The following is a 23,490-nucleotide window of genomic DNA, read 5'->3' on the forward strand; positions in this document are numbered from 1 at the left end:
CCAGGAGACCCAGACAGACACTGGCATACTGCAGCGTCACTGCTGTGGTGAAGGATGCCACCTCCAGCATTTTGCCCAGGGTGTACAATGCTTCAGGCTGATGGGTAAACAATTCTCAGATAGCTGAGAAATAGCTTATTCAATATTTAACAACACACCTATGATGCACAGTGGACAGGGGTGGCACAAGGGACGTGACATCCAAGAGAACCCAAAAAACCAAACAGGACCATCCTTGCATCTTGCATTTCCACACCTGTCTTCCTCTCCATTCCCCAGGGCAGTGAAGCACAGCTTCACAGTAGAAAACCAGAACAATGGGCACCAGAACACTCATAAGGCAGCTGCACTTTGCTTCCCCAGGTGGTGAATGGGTGCCAAGAAAATCTGATGGGTTTCACGATGGTGGTGTTAAAATACATTGCTAAACTAAGTGTAGACTTATTTATAAGATATAGGTCCTTAAATTATGCCCTGAAATTGTGCTTGCTACACTGAGACACCCAAATCATTCCAGTGACAGGTTAACATGTAATTAAAGACAGCTTTTATGCTCATTATTATTACAACTTAATGGAAGACAGCAATAAAAAAGTGCCTTGCACATAGTCTGCATATGTATTAAGAACATCTGAAAACTTCAAACAATTGTGTTTGTCAGTACAAACCCGTGCTGACAGCTGAATGAAAGCAACCACAAAGGTGATTTCAGAGCTGCTTGCACTGCTTAAAGATCATACAAGGGTAAGACACGAGGAACAGATATTATCCAGAGTTCAGCTGCTTGTAAGTATTAAAACACTTGCATGGGTGTATTTTCCTGTGGCAGCTGAACTGTGTTTGTGTGCAATCTGGCTGCTTGCAACACAGAGCATCTCAGTGCTACATTTTTAAGATACAAGACCCTTATTTTGAGAATTTCTAAAGTATTTACATTCATTGAGGAGTTCAGCATTAGATCCTTGGTTCAATTGTACCATAATTACTCAGGGTATTTTATTTGATGTCCTTGCTTATTTCAGTTAAATACAGGGAAAATACAAAGCAATTATAGATGAAAGCACAGTGGGGTAATTTTCTAAAGGTTTCTACTTGCTTTTGCCATTATTTCAGATTTTTAGTGCTATTTATTGATTCAGTCACACACACAAAAAAAAGAAACAGATGCAAAACACAGTTCTCAGATAGGCATAACTTTGGACTGGTATAGTCTAGCTTTCTTCCTTTGTCCCTTTCTTTTCCAAGTCTTATGACATACTGTGTTTTTCATGCACACACTGGAAAGCATCTAATGCAGGAGATGCATTCTGTATTTTACTGAAAATGTTCCATTTTTGGCCCTTCATCAAGACACCCAGCTATCTCCTGGACTTCACAGTGCACAGAGAATCTCCTTGGCTGCCAGGTAAACCCCATCTTTCTGCACAAGCATACACAAATCTGATGCAATGTTAAGGACAAAGGTGAAAATCACAAACTGCAATAACAGATAAGCCACTGTATTAAACGGTGCCTCTTGGATCATCTGCTCTGTGACCATGTTTCACCACTACAGCACCTGGCTGTGACTAATGCTTGCTGCCATCTTTCATTTCTATGGCTCTCTTAGGCTGTAAGTGCCAGCACAGGCTTCATAAAACGTGCTTTATTGTGCCAGTGTGTAGAGAAAAGGAGGCAGATATGGGCTCAGGAGAGGGGGCAGGTACTGGCCAAGGCTGAGTACACAAACCCACTGTCCCATGCAGACACCACCAATGCTGCTGGCCAACACCATCAAATGTGAGTCAGATGGTGATCCCACTGCAAAATGCCTTTGCCTATCAGTTTTTCAGACCCTCTTCAAATTAAATAAGCTAATAGCATAATTTCTTGCGTTTTTTTTTATTAAACTGATTTGCTTATTCAATTAGTCATTCAAGGCAATTATAAAAAATTAGTTTTTCTTACCAAGAAGCAGTATGCTTTCTACATCACCACTGCTTAGCCCATGGGAAATCATCAGTTATATGATGACAGCCTGAGACTGCAATCGCTTTGCCATGGCTGCAGCCTGGTAAACACTTCTGCTAGGTGTAACACTTCCTACAGACTCTTTCAGGTTACAAAATAGTGAGCATTTATTTATTGTTCCTAAAGAGCCTGTCAGAGAAGGTAGCAAAGCATCTTAAAGGAAGACTCTGAGGATTACATACCACCCTTCAGCTAGACGAATACTTCATATATAAGAACATATATTTAAAAGTGATTTTCCATATCAGTTTTTAGAAACACATCACCGATTACAGTAAACAGACAGGAGCTGGAATTAATTCCATTAGGAGCTGCTGTTCTGAAGAAACAGTAGCCCACATCCCAGAAGGACAATGAACTATAATATGCAAGCTCGTTTAATGACTGTATCCAATTACAAGGAGGAATAAATCAGCACACACATGCCTATGTCTGAATTTTAAAAGGTAAATAGATCATGAATAGTCAAGCCAAATGCTGTGAACCTCTGGATGCACAGATTAGCAGAGGAAGTGGTGCATTCGCTTCCCATTTGAATTTTTTTTGTTCCATTAGGAGCTTGATTGTACAGAGCTGACATTCCCTGCAGTAAGGGGACACAAAACTCTGACATTCACCTCAGTGGAGTTTGTGTATGGCCAATGACAGACTTTCCTGGTCTCTCTGCTGATGCATACCCAGGACTCTCCTAAGTCACAGAGGAGCAGAAGAGGAGCTTTCTTCCAAACACTACAAATAGCAGCACTTTGGGCACCTGCTCCTACCCTTTGCTGTAAACTTCTCCATCCCAGACACACATAACCATAAGATCCAGGAACATCTGAATCCTCTCCATTTGTCAAGAAAACCCAGTACAGCAGTGTCTTGTAAAGCTGATGGTATTTTCTTGTTTTCCAAATGCTTTTAGAAAACTGTTATCAAATATTTATTGTTCTTTGTAATCAAGAACATGGCTGTAACTTCCCAAATTACATCTTACTATCCTTAGCTCCCTGAACAAATTTCCTATCCATTAAACTATGATGTAACAACAAATGTCCTGTGGCCCATTTGCATGTCAAAACCCTCACCACAGAAGGGAGGTTAGAGCCTCATTAATAATAACATGATCTGTACTCACACATCAAAGAAAAAAACCTGTTCAAAGTATTTACATAAGCTGCACAAGCAGGCCATGATATATTTGCCTGGAGAGATGGGCCATCATGCTGGAGACTGTAACAAAATTTCCCTCAAGCCACTGATATAACACACACCTCAGGAAAATGTCTTCTTGGCAATGGGAGAAGCCCAGTTTCAGCTGGCAGAGACCTCCCCCTGCCTTACAGCTTTAGACTTCACTTGTCCAACACACCCAGCTTTCCCAGCTGATCACATCCCAAAATGTCCTTGTGTGCTTTGCCCGCAGCAAACCTCAGAGGTCCCACGATGGCAGTGGCTCTCCAGGGTGCCACACTGCCCTGGGGAAGGGCTCTGTGCCATCAGCAGTCCCAGCACTGATGGAGCCTCCAAGGCATTCACAAGCTGCTGTGGCCTAGGAGCCCTACAGTGCACAAGGAGAGCCAGGAGGGAATAGACAGTGTCCCTTTGCTTCCCTGCCCTGCTCCAGGGACATCCAGGGGAGAGGACAGCAAGGAGCCTGCAGCATGTCCAGGGCTGCCTCCTCACAGCAGGCCACAGGTCTGCACCTGTCTGTCCATCCTGAGAACCACCTGGCTGCCCCCATGCAGCCTCTTTGTTCAGTGCCTGCCTAGCTGAAGTGGAGGTGAGGAGGCATTGTGGCTGCCAGAAGGTGGGATGCATGTGTGTGCTGAATTGCTAAATCATCCTGCTGTAGCCTCCCTGCCACTGCTTGATGGCAGGTACCAGGATGGAAATTTTCCACCTGCCTGTTACAGGGTTAAACTCTACAGACACAGAGACAGTTAACATCTACAGACAATAAGAGGAGATGTAGCTTATAAGCAAAATGTTTGCATTTGCCTATTCATGGTGGTTTTCACACTTTGGGGCAATGGTACATGGCCACTGCTGCTTTAAGACTTTGAATGAAAACCCTTTGACAACAGGGATCTGACAAATGCTATTTGTTTGTGGTTGTTTTTCACTGTCGTTTGTTTGCTTCCAGCTTGAGGCTGTGCATCCCCCATGATGTTACCAACAGTATCAACAAACAAAATCTCATGGATAAGGCTCCTATGGGGCAGGGAATGAAATCCAACAAGGGTTTCTTTATTGCACTGATGCTGGGCTCTGAATTCACGGCTGGGAAAGAACAAAACCGAGACTGGCCTTCTGGTTTTAACTGCAGTGGTTCCTAGAGAGGGGTCAACTAGCCCTAAATTCCAAGAAATGGATGTGAAGAGGGTTAAAGAAAGGCTGCTTGTGGAATTGGCAGAGCATTGTGGGCAGTGAGAGGAGGAGGGATAATGGCAGGAGGAGGATGTAGAGTGTAGAAAAAGGAAAGAAAAGGAACGAAACTGAAAAGCAATAAAATGTGAGGTATAAAAGCTTCCAGCCGTCCCAAGTCAGACAGCATGATTTCTCCATGATTACATCTCTCATTCTGGCAATTTGTATCTCCATCAAAACTCAAGTTCAAGCAAAGGAATAAAATCACAATTCATGCCAACTGCCATCACAAGAAAACCAAAGTATTTTATGATTAGCTTCCATCAAAATTAGACTCATCAATGCAGCCACTTTTTTTACATTCATCTATTTTCCCCAAACTCTCACCCCAAAATGTTTTGCACTCAGTGTCCTTGTAGCCATCACATTTTCACATCAGAGAGGGAGTATGATCTTGGTTTTAGAAGGATTTCACAAGCTTTTCTGAACTAAGACAAGGTCATCTCATGATCTCAGCCTGGCTTGGGAGATAGTGGTGTAAGCTGCTGCCACAGCTACAGCTCACATCAATATTTTTCACCTTGTCTAGAAGATGGGACAAGTAATGTATTTTATTGCAGTAACTGATGCTATTCTGAAAAGCTCTTTCTGTCAGTGCCAGCTATACTCCATGAGGGTAACTGACATCTCATGAAAAACCTTTGGCTGTCAAAGTGCTGTAATTCTACTCCTATTTCAATCTTTGAAAGCATCAAAATTCAGTCTAAAAAAACAAGCAGAACTGTCTCCAGTGCCTACATAGACTCTCATGAAAGATGTTATACACCCCAAGTAATACCAAACTGGATCAAACCTTTCCCTCTAAAAATAGCAACAGCAATTTAAAGCCTGCATTATGAGCTTACCAACTGCAGTTAAAGCACAGATCTTCTGAATTTATGCTCAATGCATTCTGCTCCATTATCTCCTTTTTAGACATGCCCCTCCTCTCTCACAAAAGTATTCCTACTACAACCATCTATTTCTACATCCAACAGCCAATATTCTCCCTTGCCCACTAAAATCAAACCCTAGCAAAACATCACAAACCACCACAGAACACCCTGCCAACCTCTCCCAGCACACAGCAAATTTGGGCTTCAGCAGCTGCTGTCTCATCTGCTCTTTTTCCTGCCTTCCCCTTGAACATTCTAGAGAGGGCAGCAGCCCCTGTCAGGGCAGGGCAGAGCCTGGCTCTGCTGCACCTGCTAATACAGAGTGTGCTGGCACCAGCTTGCCAAGGCCCCACACTCTCTCAAGCAATTGTGTTTATTCAGCTACACAGCAAGCAGAGGCACTCCATGCAGTAATGCAGCCCAGGGTTCCCAGCTATTAAGGGAGTTCTTAAGAGCCCACAAAAAGCCCATTGGGAAATAGGCAGAAATCTATACCAATTAATGGTTCACAAATAGGTCTTGGGTTGTGCCTTTTTGTTCTTAATCTCCCTGGGTGACCTCTGAGCCCAGGGATTTACAGAAAGCAGTAAAGTGGGAAAGAAAAGGACTGCATCAGTACACTGCACAACCAAGCATCACCTAACAGCAGTAACAGGGAGCGTGACAGGGAGCCTAGTAAAGTAACAATCATTGCAGTTTGGCTATAGGCAAAACCAGTCCCACTCTTGCTCACAAAAAGACCAAGGCTTCTACTTCCATAGTACTGTGAAACTGTTTGAACTCAGGGCATGTTAAGAAGGATTGCGGGTGAAGGAGGAATTAACAGCATGAGAGTAAATTTAGTTCACAAGAGGGAAAAAAGCCGCTTTGAAGAACAGATTTCTTTCAGATTCTTAATACACAACCTCAAAGCACAGGTCTGCAGTGAATCCATCCTTCCACCCTGTGGGCGGGGAATGAAGGAGCTCTTTATATTCCTCAGAAAACATTCATCTCACAAGAAAATCATTGTATTATAGCAACTTGGAGCACTGGAAACTCAAACTCCAAAGCACTGGAATTCAAACTCCAAAGACAGCATGGGAACTGTATTCTTGGACTCAGAGATACAGCAAGCACATCAATATACAGTTTTATCTTTTCAGCATTCTTACATAAAAATTCCCCCATTCCATAAAAGCCTTTTTCAATAAAAGAAAAATAAATTTAAAAATCTGAATTTCAGAGCACCATCTCTGAGCTTTATGTTGTTACAGATCTTGTTTTCAGGAAAGGATGCTTTGCTGTATCCTGAGAACAAGGTTCCAGCTCCACAACCATCACAGTAGGTGCTAATAGCAACACGGGAGTCATTAGTGTAGGTCAGCAGCTGGGGGATCTTGGTGTGACCAAAGAGGAGTACCTGGATGACAGTGCCCAGTTTTTCAACAGCTTGCAGATCAGGGTTTGATAGTAAAAAGCCTTAAGAAGGAACAAAAGGAGTACTACACTAAGCAGTGAGAACAATAAATGGGGGACCTGTGGTGAATGGCCCCATGTTTGGGGTTCCAGAAGGACAAGGTGCTCTGTGGCTCCCGCTGAAGGAACAGGATGTGTAGAAACTTTACAAGAAACAGCAACATTGATATTTCAGTTTTACAGCTCCAGTTCCTGCTCTCACAGCTAACTGACCTGCCAGCCCACACACCATCTGTTGCTATTCCTCTTACGCTACTCTCTTAAGAATCAGGTCCCACTTTTCATCTACTAGAAACAGCACTTTTTAGATAGTTGTATATGTTTTATAGTCAGCTTCAGTGAGCCATGTTCTGGGAAACTATGAAGCAGGGCTGTATCTGGGGGCTGAGAAGACCTAGAAAGCTGTGTCACCTCTGCAGCAGAGGTTATCCTCTCCCTTCACATTCTTGGTGGTTTGATGAAACTTCTGCAGAGGAATGGATCTCCAGTAGACAGAGGTGAGCAAGAGCTACCACAGTTTAGGTTCATTTCAGAATTTGGCTATGATTTTTCGCTCAGCGGCTGTTGACTTGTTTTGGTGTTCATATGGCTCACTAGAGGCAGTATGATATTATTTGCTACAGAAAGTACCTGGTCTGCTTCATCTCCAGACCTGCAGCTGTGGAACTGACCTAACCTCCTGTGGAGCATTTGAGCCAGACAGGGAATCAACCTAAGTGCTTGGCATATATCTAAGATGAAAGGTCTCTTGATGAGAGACATTTCTTTGGCATGAACCCTGTGCAGAGACTCAGTTTGCCCCTTCAACTTCGTGGCCCTCAGTCCAAACTTTCTGACCTGGGAACACAAGTTATTTCTGCTACATTTGACACTGACCAGCCACACTCAAGTGATTAGAAAAGGATTCAGACTAAGACAGAACCTAAGAAGCAACATCTGCTATTCTTTTTACCACTAAAATACAAGAATTTTTATAAAATTCTCCAATAATTTTTTATGCCTTCCATGCACTTCTTGGCTTAGCACCACCAGACAATTAGGAATTATCAAAAGCATCATTCTAGAAAAAATTCTACAGAAATGCTTTTGAAATATACAAACATGTATCTTTATGATCTCAGCTACTTAATGCATCTGGTTATTCATACATATATATATGACAATATATAATTTCATGTGTCTGGAATACTTTCTCCATTGATTTGATAGTTACAGTACTTAGACTTCCAATGTTATGAGAGCAAAAGGGATGTTACAAATAACTGATTAAATGTCTTCAGGGTTACATTTCCAACAACCTTACCAAATTCCCAGTGTCATAACATCTTATCTTCCAGGTACCTCATCAAAATGCTTCTATCCCCCAAGCTTATTTTGCAGTACAACAAATGAACATTTTCTGCCTTTTCTGACTTAGAAGCCTTTCCCACGGTCAAAAGAAAATTACTTTTACCCCTAAAAAATATTCTCCTGATAGACCTACACTTCCCAATTCCTTTCTGCTTAAACAACTAAGTTCATCAAAAACCCTGATATTGTCTACAATGCACATCTTCATAATAAATGGTTTCACACTAGGCTTTCATGACAGCTCCTTATCACTTTCTCACATAGCAAAAGGCAACAACTGGCAATAATGAATCACTGAATTACAGGGAAAAAACTGAGAAACTGACAATACTATGGTCCAATTGGCTGTCATATAGAATGGTAGGTTTTTCTTCTGCAAATTTGACTCAAACACAGAACATTAAACACTTGGGGCTCTACCAGGTATTCTTGCATTGAGTACAAAAATAATGTATTTAGGTGCCTGCAGTGCACAAAGTGCTTTGGTGCTCCTGGGCAGACCGAAATTCCTACACACATGAAAAATGTGGATTTTTGATGGCTACCTCAGTTACTTTCTCTCCCTCAAAGGGTCCAACTTGCTAAATGTACTCACAGCATAAATGTATTTGCAATGATGAACTGAAAAAATACCATTTGTATCTACAAAGAGAGTCCTGATCATGCATAAGAGTGTTTATCATTCCCCATGCTGATTCTAGTTTCCCAATCATTGGATACAACGGTGGGACAATTCAGGAGCAGCGTTCCCAGACTTGGCCTTTCCAAAGTTTGCCCAAACAAGTTTTAGTGCCCAAGTGCAAATAAACCCTTTTCAGGCTCTGTTTTTTCTCAGAAAAAACTGTCTGAGCTCCTGACACTAGAGAGCATCTTAGACATATTCCCCTCATTGGCATTTCCGATTATCTCCGGCACTGCAGCATGTGACACAGTCTGTCTGTGGTGAATCCCAGACATGGTGCTCCCTCTGCAAGCTGATTCAGCTCACTACTGTGACAGAAAATAATCCTATCAAAGGGGGAAAAAAATATTTCCTATTAAGTTACCTAAATCTACTTGGCACAAGGTCAAGCCAAGTGTAGAAGCAAGGTGGGCTAGCATGGCAAAGTACAGTTAGAGAATGTCAGACCTTCCCTTTGAGAAGCCAGTGTCACTGCTGGCAGCCTTGGTCCCAATTTCATGCTACCTGGAGCTCCAGCTTCTCTTGTCCCAGCTTCAGGTTCCACCATGCCATTTAGCAGAAAATGCTGCTGCCACTGTGCTGCCATCTGAAACAACAACTCACTCAGTTGTCCCACCTATCTTACTATAATCTTAGATTCTGATTAATTCTTTCCAAACTGCAACATGCTGCAAGCAGTACTCTGGGTCAGAGCAAGGATCCCCATAAAAAGAACCAGGTCTTTGACAGAGAATGCCCAACAGAACAAAAAAGAACTCAAAAAAAGATTAATACAGAGTTATTTTCCTCAGACACAACCTCCCATCTTCCAGCAACAGGCAGTGTAGACTTTCCAAATGGGAAGTCGTATTGGTATCACTGCAGTGATAGAGTTTTTGCCAGGGTTTTGCCTAGTTTGTGTTTAAACCTTCCCAAATTTTGGCTTCCACAGAATACTCACAACAACAAATTCCACCGTTTAGCTGTGCATTATACCAGAAAAACACTTCTCTTTATTAGTTATAAACCAAATTCACTGTGTTACAAAACACTTGCCTCATTATGAGAAACAATGAACGATCTTTACATCTCACCTTCCCCACACAACAGCCAGTCTTGTAGATCACCATAAATCTCTTTTACCAAAAGTTGCCTTCCTACAATGTCGTGACCTAGACTATTTTTTCTTAGATGTATGTAATCTGTAATTCTAATCACCCTTGCTGCCCTTTACTTCATTTTCAACTTGAGCTGGGGGAGAAGGAATCATATTATACATTCCATATTTCACAGTTACACAGTGGTATAACTACAGCTCTTGCTTGGCTTTTTTTCCTAATTAGCCTAAATACTACTTGCCTTTTTGACCAGAGCTGATCAAAAATTGCCAAGAACTATCCACACTACCTCCACAGACCTATTTTCTACATGATAATAGTCAAGTCAGCACCCTGCTGAATATGTATAATGAGAATTTCCTCTTCTTCATGGTAGAAAAACACATTACTTTGCATTTTTCAAACTTGGATTCCATCTGCAATTTTATCCTGCAGTCACAGATTTTATTCCTTTCATCTTTCAGCAGCCATAGGGCTGGTTCAAGGGGCCTGCTCCCGACTTATTTTCCCAGTTCTACACTGCCCCATTCTTACTACTTTCATGAGACTAATTTTGAGTTGGATTAGCTTCCTGATATAGCACAAGAACTCAAACAGGCAGCCAGATGAGAGGATAAAAGGGTGTACAAGAACATCTTGCATGGCCACCAAAGGTAAAACGATGGCTTTATTTATCAACCATTTAATAATAGGAGCACATACTGTTACCTCAGATTTTATCCCACACTCAGCACACCCAGTCTTCAATGGAGAATTCACTCCATTTTAAACACAGACAATTTACTCCTACCTTTCATCTTCTCTCTCAAGTAATTATCAGTCCTGAAAAGCATCTCCTTCCTGATCAAAATGATCTTTAAATTTCTTTCAGGATTTTTGGCAAGGGACTTTATCAAAAACATTTTGAAAATATGAACACGATACAGGCACACCAGTTCATATATATCCTGATGCTCTTTCAAACATTTAACAGCCCTACAGGATACACAAGATCTGAGAGGTCTGCAAAAAATAATCGCCACATTTCCTGCTTCTCAGTAACTTTCTGTATGCATTTCTTTCTTCTGCATCTACTGTACTGACACCCCATTTCCCAACACAAATTCATAACTTCATGCTGAAATTTTGCATCTAATCACACTCCTGCAATCAAGTCCAGCTGCTAAAGACACCAGTCCTTCTCTCCTGCTGTCCTCATCTGCACACCTCTCACTCCCTGCCACCCTCTCCCTGTGTCAGGGGAGCAAATTTTGTGTCACTGACAGATCAAGTGGATCTTAAAACTTATTAATAATTTAGTATTTCCTACGTTAGGATCAATTAGGACCAGCTTTGGGTCTGCTACAGAATCACATTGCACACTGCAGAAGCACAGAGGAACCAGTGGCAAGACTGGCTGGAAAAGGCTGAACTGCTTCCTTCAACTCCAGCACCAGTTTATGCTAGAATAATGTATTGATAAAATGACAACCTTATTACTTAGATGTTCCCCAAATAGAACCATTTCTTTTAATTGGTATCACATTTTCCACCTTCCTCTGCCACTCAAGCTGCTTTATATGATAGATTACACACCACTGTTAGGAGTTCAGCAATTTCATATCAGAGATCCTTTAGAAGTCTGCAGGGAGTAACATCTGATCCTGGTGATTTGTTACTATTCATTTTATTGATTTATTCTAAACCTACTTCTACTGACAGTCTAATTTAGAGATAGCTTAGACTCACACAGCATAAAGCAATGGTCCTCGGCAAGAGCCTCCCCAGGTTCTCTCATATTGAACACTGACATATATTAGTATTTTTTATCTTTTCTGTTATTCTTACATTGATTTGCTCAGCTAAAATCTTATTCCCCTCCTATGAGCATGGCAGTAATATGCATTGAGCCCACTTATTTTACCAAATCTTCCTAAAACTTCAGGGAAGAGTTTACAGAATCCCTTAAAATTATGAGTGACAACATTTCATTATGAAGGACTGTTAAGAGGAAGGGTTAGCAGGCATTTACTCTCTCCATCCTAAAACCTGGAAGGTAAGATCACAAAGTGTCAGGCAACTGTTTATTCTTGTTGACATCAGTCCACATGCATCAGATACACTTGCACTGACTGAGTGGCAGTCACAGGAGTACATTTTTCAACACCTTTTAATCATCAGTGAAAAGCACACTGAGCAAAAAAACCCTAATAAATCCTTCATAACTAAGAAAAAATTATCAAAAAGCAACCAGACCTTTTTTTCTTGGAATACTAAGCAAAAGACAATGTAGAAAAGGCAGAGCTGTGTCCCTTTTTCACAACTTCATTTAGCAGCTGACTACAGTCAGTTCATGCAAGACAGATTCTCCTCCAAGGTCACATACACCACAGAGGGTGCCACTGCCCAACAGCACAGCAGTGCCATTGGCGCAGTGCAGAAACAGAATGTGTTAAACAAAAGTAACTCTTACTACACAGGACTTCTAGGACAAATAGACATAATCTGAAGGCCCCTCCAAGGTGGTATGTTAAAATCCTAAAGGTAAAATTGCTTCTGTATGACAGGGGAGAGTTCCCACTAATCCAAGGATCCTGCACAGTCCCAGATAAGGTGATATAGCAAGATACAAAGGTCATTACTCCTTTCTTTTCCTACTCCAAAGAAATCCAGACCATACTTACACTTTTCTGCCTCTCCTTTAGCTATATCATGAGGATTTGTCCTCTTTTTCTGTCCTTTTAATCTTTCTCCAGGCCCTGCATAATTTGCCATCCCAACATCTGCAAGAGCCTAACAAAACTGTCAAGCCTCCCCCTTGTCACAATCCCCCTCAGCCAGTCCACTACAAATACACATCAGTTAATACCAACACCACCATGTTGTGCCAGTCATACCATCCCACGTTTATTTCCTTTCTCCAGATCACACTTTTCCTCTGCCTCTTGCTCTCAAAGACCTCCACAAACTAATTTCTTCTCTGTTCATTCCCTGAAACGAATCCTGTAGTAGGGAGGTAAAAGACATGGTGGTGTCAGCAGATGCAGTGGGCGAGATTATGTTCTACTTCAGCAATGTTATGCTTAAGCTGCCCGAGAGACGTGACCCAATGGACTGAAGGAAATGGTCTGAGAGATCCAGGCAGGCCTGGAGCAGCAGCACTGGATGTGATGATCATTACATCATTCCAGAGGCTGCCAGATGTTGAACATAACCACCACAAAGCAAGACAGTATGTTTGAAGAGAGACCAGCTACAGGAAACTCCACAAATGACATCAGGATAATATCTAGAGAAGGAAATACTGCTAACATCCAAGAAATAAAGATTTTACATAAAAGAACAATGATTCTAAATAAATGGTGTAGTCAATGGGGAGGGATTAGGGATTCTGAGATGGTAAGATTTGGCCTCTTGAAGATTACTTGTTCTAATCCCCACCCTTGATGAGGATTAGCCCAGGAGTTTTGCATCTTCTACCTAGATACTGACATATTTGGAGTGTATCTCTCTATGCAGTTCTTAAAACCTCAAATTGCACTCTAAAATGCACACTCAGCAGACATTCTCCAGTGATTCCAACCACCTTAGAGATGACTCAGAAAATTTGTTTTTTACAGAAATTTAAAATTTCCATCCATCCCATGGCAGGAAAGAACAGTCATCTTGGGGGTTGGTACTTTACAGGTTTTAGTACCTCAGCAAGATGAAAACTTCCTCTCTTTGAGAAGGAAGGCTGGCAAGCACAAATTAAAGATATTCCAAGAACTTGCATACACTCCTGGACACAGTCACCTCAAAAATCCCTCAGTCATGAAACAATTACTAAGTAAGCTAAGCCTAAAGAGTCTTGCAAAGCCCAGGCTTTCCAGACATCCTGCCTATGGAAGTCACCAGAGCAATAGACTAGTCTAGCTTTGCAGACCGCAGTGTCCTCTTCAGGTGTCCTCAGCTGCTATAACAGTGCTCTGTTATGGCACAGACACTGGGATAACTCTTCAGGTTGGGTCCCCACCTGTTTATTAAGCTGAGTGCTTAAGGTGTCTTGCTGCAGGTTGAGCAGCAGCTGAAGGAAGCCCTGGAGAGTGGGCTGGACACCAGTAATATTTTTTCCAGACGAGCCCCAAAACTTGCTTTAGGCTCTCAGGTGCAAGCAGTGTCTGCCGACTTGTGCTAGGAAATGGAGGCTGGCTGGGAGCAATCCATGGCACACCGTTCAGCCATGTCAGTCTTTGGAAAAGGCAGTGTTTGGAAAAGGCAGTGTTCCATGACCACACCAGCCCCAGGACAGTGGATCTTTCTGTTAACAACCACAGAGGGCTGCAGTTATGATTTGGTATCCGAAGGGTGGGAATGAAAACATGCAGAGCATCCCTCCTTGGGAAGCAGTGCAAGAGGTCGAACAGAACAACAGCCCCCTGTGCACCTTCGGATGTAAGAACAGCCCTTTCTCTTGTTCTTTACAGACACAAATAAGGAAACTGCATTGGGGGCTGCAGGGAAAGCAAAAGGCCACAGAAGTCATCCTGGAGCTGGCAGACAGACAGCAGGAGTAGCAGCTGGGTACAACATTGTCCTTTTATGTTCTGTGAAGCTATGCCTGCTAAAACACAAGCCTGCAGGGCTCTGAGATGGGCCAGATTGGCACTAGAAAAAAATACAAAACCCAGCAAATCCAAGTACCCAAAGGGCAGAAGGATGCCTTCAGGTACACACACAAAGCTGTACATATGCACAAACAACACCCCATACTTCCTCATGCCAAAGGCAACTGAGTCTGCAAAAAAAGCTGCTGAAACCATTACGGGGCATCCCCCTCATAAACCACTGGGAAACAAAACTCCTAAAGTCTTACATTTTGATGAAGTTCTGTATTATCACATTGATAAAGTCAGAAGAAAATGGTATCTGAGGAACTATCCTCGAGAGAGTGTAGGGCTGCTGGGCAAGTTTAGCACACATCTTTGTGATGGCAAAAAACCAAAGGCACAGCTACTTTGTTCTGCCCCTGGGATCCAGTTAACCCCAGCTACAGGGCAGAGCTTAATTGTTTCTTTCCAAAGGAGCTAGGATAAGGCAGAGGTGAGGGGAAGCTAATCAACCTTTAAATACTTTACCATCTGCTAACAACCAAGCAAGTAATGGTTTAACATTTGCTTTGAGGACAGTTTACCAGCCTCTCTGTACAACAAAAAGACCAGGCTTAGGAACAGCCTCTCAGGGATGTGAGGGAGAGTAAAGAGATAAAAAAAAGGTAGTACATGGGAGGATGTATACAGCATCTAATGCTTTACATAAGGAGTGTTTTGCTTTTACAAACACCAAAATATAATGCATATCACTACTGAAAATATAATTGTTTTCCAGCAAGATTTTGAGCTTATAAAATAAGGTGAAGCAGACTATAAAGACTGGCAGCTGTTTGTGTGATAAACATTAATGAGAAAACTTATTCTATTCCAATATTTGACCTTAAAAGGCCAAGGAAGGATCCTCACTACACTGCCAATGAGCTGGTTCAAGTAAATTATACCCATAACTAGCCTGTGCATCTGTGGAAGGAAAACAATCACAGCCTCTCTCTGCACTAAATATTAATGTCTAGGCAGACAAAAGCAGCACTCGAAACATTGTAATAATATCACTGGCAGACACTATGTGTTTCTTTGGGGCACTGACACATCAGCACTAGGAATATGCCTATTGTCCCACATTAATGTTCTGAAACATTCCTTTGGGAATCACGGATGTTATTTATATTTTCAGACATTTAAAAGGATTAACGTGTGTTTATTCTCAGTAATCTCATTTGTAGAGAAAGATATATACAGGCATCAGGAGTATGCATTTTAACCCTTTTGGGGATGACTAAATACATAGTGCCATTGGCAGCCTCCTACCCTCTTCTTCAGTATTCAGGACCTCCAAAAGTCTCACCGCCCTGGCTGCTTCCATTAAAAGCATCTATGAATGGCAGGTTACAGTCACTTCTGATAAACTACTCCATGAGCTCTTGGTGACAGCAAGCTGTGCATATATCCAAGAGATCCAGCTGGAAATTAAACTGCATGCATGTCAAGTAGCCCGACTCAGATAAAATTGCTCTAGGCTGGAATGAAATATCTCTGGTTGAAGACAAACAAGCAAAGCACTGGGCGATACGGTGTGCCCCGGGCTATGAGGAAATTTATAAGCCGTTATAATGAAACAGACGTGCCAAAGTACCGGGGTGGTGGCAAAACAGATAGCTGGCAGGGAGGTGAGGTGCACTGCAAGCATCCGGATGGATACAGGAGCAGCTGCGGGCTACGAGGGATGGCAGCCCTGCCGGCAGGGACACGGTGCTGTACAAAGCCCGCCGCAGCCTGCGCTGCCCCGGCGGCAGCCGCAGCCGAAGGTAAACCGGTCCAAGTTGCTGCCGAGCGGCTCCGCTGCCGCCGGCGCTCCTGCCCCGGGGCCGGCGCCGCTCCGCCACCGCCCGGGGATTCCTCCCGCATCGCCCGGCTGCACGCCCGGCTGCCAGCGGCTTTCGGCCAGGGGTGCCCGGGAGCGATCCCCGCGCCGCTCTGCCGGCCCCGGCACCTCTCCCCCATCCCCGGCCGCCGCCGCCCCTCCGCCAGGCTCCCTCCTTACCCGTCTCTTTGTCCTGTGCGGCTTCCAGGTGCAGGTCGCTGAGGAGATGCTCCAAAATCTTCTCCGGCGTCCCCGACACCACCACGTATCTGTCGGAAAGCAGAGAGTCCCCGGAGTCATCCTCGGTGGAGGACTGCGAGCGGCTGCTCCACTCATCCTCCTCGTCCTCCTCGTCGATGTACTTGAAGTAAGGCACGTCGAAGGTGGGCAGCGGCCGCTCCCCGCCGCGGCCCGCCAGCGCCTCGGGCACCCGCACCTTGCCGCTGCCCATGGCGCCCCGCTCCCTGCGCGCCGCCGCCGGGCCCTAAGCTCCCCCCGCGGGGGCCATCGCCCTGCCGGGGCCGCGGGCCGCCGCCCCGCCCGCCGCCGCCGAGCCCGGCCCGGCCGGCCCAGCCCCGCACGCCCGGAGCCGCGGAAGCCTTACCTCCCGCGCCGCTCGGGGGCCGGGCTGCGTGACCACACCTTCCGCAGCACTAGCGCCGCGCCGGCCGCCTCCCGCGCCCGCTCGCCGCCGCCTCCATCGTCCACCTTCAGAGGCAGGGAGAGAGAGAGGGACAGAGAGAGCGCGGTCAGTGCCCGCCGGGGTCGGGGCTGGGGCTGCCATCCCGCCGCCCGGGGGCTTAGACTGGGGAGGGGGCTCTTTGCACCCCGGGGTCCCTTTGTGAGAGGCACTGGGCTCCGTGTGATGGATTTTAATTCGCAGAAGCCGGTGGGAGTGCGCTTTGAATATGCGGGTTTCCGTGTCCCCAAGGTGATGGTTTGTTTAATTCCCAGACAGTCGAACAAAGCAGGGGACAGGTAACAATAGTCTGAAAGCGGCAGGTGCTCCCGAGCGTGCCAGTAATAGAGAGGCAGAATACACCTTCTGTAAACCTTCTCTGCTGTACTTCAGTAAAGGCAATACAAACAGTGGGGCAGGCATGTCATGCGTACCTCTGAGCAGCTCCTAAAATACTCGGCGTACGGCTCTCCCTTCTTTTCAACAACTTTTTAACTTGGGAAACAAACACCCCCACAGAAGTTCAGCCCAGTGACGGCCGTGTGCGTGAATTTTGGCTAAGCTGCGGTTTGTACAGCGGCTTTCCCCCTGAAACGGACAGGAGGTGAGCCATGATCCATTAGCGCGCACGCAGCCCTCATGCCCGGCGCAGCCCAAGGCAGCTGACGGAGCAGAGCGGGAGCTGAGCGCTGGCTGCTGACTGAGCAGGGCGCTTTGAAACGCGGCGGCTGCCGGAGAGCGGCGCGCAGCCCCCTGCCACATCCTCCTGGCACGCTCAGTCACCGCAGAGTGAGCGACACAAAAGAGGCAGCTGTTTCAATGCAAGTACATCCCAGTAGGTGCTGTTCCGCTAATTCTGACCTGGTTTAGTTATATTGTTCAGTATGTCAAACACACGTATGAAGGCTATACATGTTGGTAATCAAAGAAGAGAAAACAGCATTTGTGCATGAAGTGTACAGTATCCAGCAGTTAACAGACTTCAAATGGGTTAAAAAATGTTAAGGAACAGAGCTACCCTGGCAAAACAAGGGAGAGAAACCACTTTATGATTCCTCTTTCTATTATTTAATTTTTTATTCTGAGACCCAGTGAATTGGACTGATATTTCTTGTTGTCATTGTGGTACAGGCGTGCCCAAAGATGCAGCCCCTGCCCTGAAGAAGTTTTCTTTATCAGTAAAGAACATGTAGAATTGATCTATTAAATTTCTGCAAGGTCTGACATACAGGTACTGAGCCAATTAATGTCAGATATTCATTGTAACACTCCCAGGAGACATTATTGAGCAGCCACGTTACAGGAATACTGATGCATAATAGTAATCTTCCATTTCACTGGCCGTGGTTTTTTGTTGCCTACATATTTGAAAAACTGCAATGAAAGAAGCAGCAAAAGAGAAGGAGAGGAAGATCAGGCACAGCATTAAAGCAATTCAGCAAAAGGGAGATTTATCCAAACAAACAAATCGCTCCATTTCTCTGTCCCTTCTCTGGCATTTCCATCCTCTAAAATAGCCTGGATCCTCATTTCCCTGTGCTCACTGACATTCCAAACTGCAGCACATATGGAGAATGTATGTGATGTATGGTGCTGTATTTGTACAAGCCATCTATTTCCTCATAGATGGGAATGGATTTTAAGCACACCCATATACATTACATACATGAGCAGCTGGCAGCAAATCAACAGGGAGCACTGGGAGGGTGAAAGCTCTTTCATAATGAAAGGACATTAACAATGGTTGGTGTGGAAGACACCACATCTGACTAGGCAGAGATATTTTCAAAAACCTGTGGTGTAGGTGTTTCCAAATTTACAGCATAAAGTGCCCCAATGGTAAGATTTTCATAAGGCTCTTCCTCTTGTTCTTGACAATTTCAGCAATTTCTAGGAAGAGAAAAATCAATCTATTTTATCAAAAACTGGGCAAAACTAAGGCCAATTGGGTTCAAGTTGAATTTTCATTACCTATAATAAATATTTCCCCCCAAAAAAGAGAAGAATAGAGAATTTCTTTATTTTGCTATCTCATATCAAACACAATCTCACTTTAGGGAAGAATTACTATTTCATTAAACCTCCACTTATACATGACATATTTTTGTGTCCAGTCAGGCCCTTTAATCATACAGCAAGCCACAACAATTAACCTGAACAAAGCAAAGCACATAGGCAAGTCCTACGTATTTTCACAAGTTCCAATTTCAATACAGATATTACTCTGAAATGACATCAAGGCACGCTTCATTTACCAGAACCTGGAATGGTCCGTGAAATAATTCTTGCTGGAAGAAAACCGAGCTGCTCTCAGCATGCTCCGTCTACAGCCAGTGACAGATGAGGAGGATGCAAGGGGCCCCCAAGTGACAGCAGCGTGTACTGAAGGGCAAGGCAGCGCCCTGGCCGAGTCCCTGAGAGCCAGCAGACTGACTCAAGAGACGTTCTCATCACGCCTCCAATTAACAAGGAAGCCTTCCAGCAGTTTGCCAGACCTTCACACAGCCCTTGCAGCCTGTGCCGGCCATGCAGGGCAACAGAGGCACAGCATCACCAGCTCTCGTTTTATGGATCAGGGCAGAGAGGCCACCACAGCATCCAAGTTCACTTGGGTGATGCTGCACTGGCAGCTGGATTTGAGCCCCCCACACTGCCTATCTGATATTTACTTTGCTCCAGGGCAGTGGGTAGGAAATTACTCCCAGCAGCCTCGATCAGAATGCATTTGGATTTGAGGTGGGACAGAAAGGGGTAGAGCACCCAAATGCCACAGAGGTACACTCCCATCTCACTTTACATGTGGCCTTATGTGCACTCTCCCTGTCTCATCTGTACCTTCAAAAGCACCATTCACATCCTGTTAGCATGTTATAATCAATCCATGGTGCACATTACCCATCACAAGGAAATTTAGCTGGCTCTGCATCTGTCAGCCACTATATTTCACATTTATTACAGCTTTTAATTAATCATCTCCTGATAGCTAAACACAGCACAATCAACCTCGATGTCAGTTCCCAGCAGGAGTTTCAAGTAAACAGCAAGGTTCTCTGGACTCAGTGGATCTTCCAACCAATATTATAGCCAATTTTCCACTCCTCTCATCCATCTTCCTAATACTGAGGTAAGCCATTTATCTCCTGGGTAATATATTTTAACAGCAGACAAGTGCTACCTTTATTTTCAGCATGAAAGGAACCCTGGGGTGGTATAAATATTTATATGCTTACAGGAATGAAACAGCTGGAAGTCATTGCTTAGCGGGCCTCAACTTGTGAGTTTCACTTTGCATGAGCAGGAATATGACCCCCTGAATTAGCACAGAGGAAGAAGGGAGCAGAAGGAACCTATGGATGACATTGTTGAAAACAGCCACAGTGGGCTGGCTTCCTTATGGAAGCCATTAGGTTTCTGGATTGTTTGCAATTGGCAGGGAAAAACTCAATCTCTGGCCAAAGCAACTGGTAACTTTGGTATCAGGGATATTTCTGTGTTCTTTGCATTCCTGAGTTTGGCCTTTTAATTAATTAAAAAAGAATCCAACACCCAGAATGCACTGACTCCTCTCTTCCTGTGAGAAACCTCCACTGCTAGAAATAGCATTTAAAAACTGCTCTGCTTTCCACCAGCTTTCTAAGAGAAAAAAAAAAAAACCATTATGCTCTGCAACAGTATATTCAGAAGCCTGCTTCACTGAAAAGAAAATCCATGTTCACATAATTTCTCCAGGACAGGACAACTGTGCAAAGATTAATTTCTGTATCTATGTTACCCATTACTGAAGTGCCTGTTATGCTGGCACATCCCTAACCAGCAATGCAAACTATGCATTTCCCAATGACAAAACTTTTGCCCAACATCTCTTCACCTGCTTTTGTTAAAAAGGAGTCAGACCCAGAGCTACCCCAGCCAATACCAGAGCCAGACAGATCCACACACTGCCGGTTTCAGTGGGTAAAAAAGTCATGAAGGAACTAAGAGATAACCTATAAGGCATCTATAAACTTAATGGAGCATGGAAAATCCACTGCACAGGCAGATTTTCCTGCTGCCAAACAACTAAGCAAAGGCAAGGAGAATCTTCCTTGCAACACAGCAAACTTTACACAGATTATCTGCACAAGAATCACATTAAATGACAAAGAAATTGCCTCTTCTAGAAGTTATGGAGGGCAGGAACATTTTGTTTTCCTAGCATAATTTGGTAAAACTGACTCAACACAATCAGATAATGCCAATCACATCTGCCTCTATGTCTTTTGATGCTGGTGCCAGGTCATGCCCTTGAGAGGTACGGGAAAAGGCGAACGCAGAGGATTCCCAGGGCTGTTTGTGTTCTGAAGAGGAGACTGCTGCCCTCAATGAAATTAAGGAACTTCCCTGTGCACACAGGAACATATCCAAGCAGTGTGAAACACAAAAGCAGAGCCAGGAAGTGGGGTCAGAAGAACAAGTGCAGAGAAGCTTTGACTGCCCATGCAGGGAAAGTTCTCAAACTGGTGACAGAGCCTGACAAAAGCCACAAAGTAACAAGATCCTCATTTCCAAAGACTGATTGTTTTGCTGGGAAGATGTCTTTTTGCTTGGGTGTTATAATATCTCTGGTATATACTATCCATGCAAAAGAAGAATTACAAGAACATGAAAAATACAGAAAAGTCAAATCAAAAAACTGAGAAACATTGACAGGTAATCTTTGCATTATCTAATGTAGTTCCTTTGAATAAAATACTGGGTTTTTTCACTCTGTCCTGCTCCATCCCTACAACTCTTCCTTGTTCAGCATATGTTGAGACTTGGAGACTGGGTCCAAGCTAAGACAAAAGGCCTTTGCAGAGTGGCACTGAGGTCCCCAAACCTGCCCCCTGAGGTTGGACACACCAAAAGTGACAGAGCTAAATCTCCATCCTGGCTCATTACATCCTACAGGCACATTCTGGTTGTAACAGCCAGGAGCTGCAGCTGTACAGAAAACCCTTCACAGTTCAGGCTGAAGCATGCTTGGAGCTTTCAGAGCCTTCAAATATTAACCTCCAGAGCTCTAGAAACTCTTCACAGAGCTTGTACAAACTGCATTTTTTGGCCTCTAACTCAGGTCATATTTGGGCAAATATTTATGAAGATGGCAAAAAAACCACAAAGGAATTTCAGATCCCACCTCAGAATAATAAGGGCATAAGAGCTTTTCAGAGAACTGCTGCCAAATTTTTTTTAATATAGCAAAACAGGATTTACCCCTAACTTCACTCTTAGCTGCTTCTGAACAATGTTGACTGCATTTTTCGTATAGAATTACATAGGCTGAGGCAGACACCTTTCAGAATAAACAGAAAATATGCAAAAACTCCTAGAAGCAATGGAAAATGAAGTCTTACAGCGTGAGACATTTGCTAGTGCTAATAATAGACAATGAGGTGAGTCCTGGCTATACAATATAGGCACATTTATATTGCAAGCATAAAAGAATGGGAAAGGGGAAAAAAAAGAAAGACAACAAAACATAGTCTATTTACAGATCTAAGATACACTGTCATACAACTTCTATCAAGACTAAGGATGATCACCTTCTTACACTTCCCTGTGTTTCTCCCTGGGACCTGTTATTGTGGCAACTGAAAAATTAGGTCTAAAGTCACGAAAGTACAAACATGTACAAAAATTACTCTATTCTTCACAGGCTATTCCCCTTCATTTGAGAAAAAAATGGAAGTGGACAGATCACAATTAATGTGAGGGCAGATGACAATATCTCTGATCTCTGTGGATAATCCATCTCAGAATATGTTACTGCATTTCACAGAGTTTCAAGAGAGATCAAAATCTGCATTGAGATGTTTGATTCACTTTCAACTACCACGGGAGAAAAGCTTTCAAAGTCACCAGTACAGCTCAACCCCTATGTAAGGAGGAGACCAGTATTTTTTCTGCAGTGGTTACCCTCTCTTTATTTCAGAAAGATGAAAATAAAAAAATAGTTACTACTCTACCTCAACTTAAAATACCAAAACGTGAAACGTTTTCAATGGGACTGCTTGTTTTGAAGTTGCAAGATCCCTGCTTTTTCCAAATATCAAGGGAAAAATTACCTTAAAGGGCTGCAGGACCATCAACAGAAGTTTGTCATATGGCAATTCTTAAGCATAAAAAAAAAGTTACCTAAGGCTGTGCTATTTCATTTCACTACAAAATACAGCTTATAGGATATACATATTGCATTTTATTATTTTTGTGATGCTATGATCTTTTCCTCAGTTCTCTGTACTCTAATATTTTTGTTTTCCCCTGCAGTTGTTAAATCCTTTAATAAATGTGGGCTAATCACAGTATACTGGTAGAAATTGACTAATGACATTAAAATGCCTCACACAGGGATTTTGTTTTGGCTCTCAGTGACTTCTGACCAATCTGTAAAACACTCTGAATTTTCAATCACAACCTTCCTTCAGTAAAAAACACCCAGGCATTGTACCAAAACTTCCTAGTGGTCTGACACTG

General features: G+C 43.6%; 1 protein-coding gene across 1 annotated transcript in view; it reads right to left on the bottom strand.

Moving 5' to 3' along the window:
• Positions 1 to 23,490, bottom strand: part of RAPGEF5 (Rap guanine nucleotide exchange factor 5) — a 156,256-nt gene that overhangs the window by 46,807 nt on the left and 85,959 nt on the right. Inside the window, exons 10-11 of the mRNA XM_059468781.1 lie at positions 16,921 to 17,024; positions 16,497 to 16,585 (exon numbers count right to left, since the gene is read on the bottom strand). Coding sequence (XP_059324764.1) covers positions 16,497 to 16,585; positions 16,921 to 17,024 — 193 coding nt within the window. The remainder of the gene's footprint in view (positions 1 to 16,496; positions 16,586 to 16,920; positions 17,025 to 23,490) is intronic.

Source organism: Ammospiza nelsoni, chromosome 1 (genome assembly GCF_027579445.1).
Source record: "Ammospiza nelsoni isolate bAmmNel1 chromosome 1, bAmmNel1.pri, whole genome shotgun sequence".
Taxonomy (NCBI): Eukaryota; Metazoa; Chordata; class Aves; order Passeriformes; family Passerellidae; genus Ammospiza; species Ammospiza nelsoni.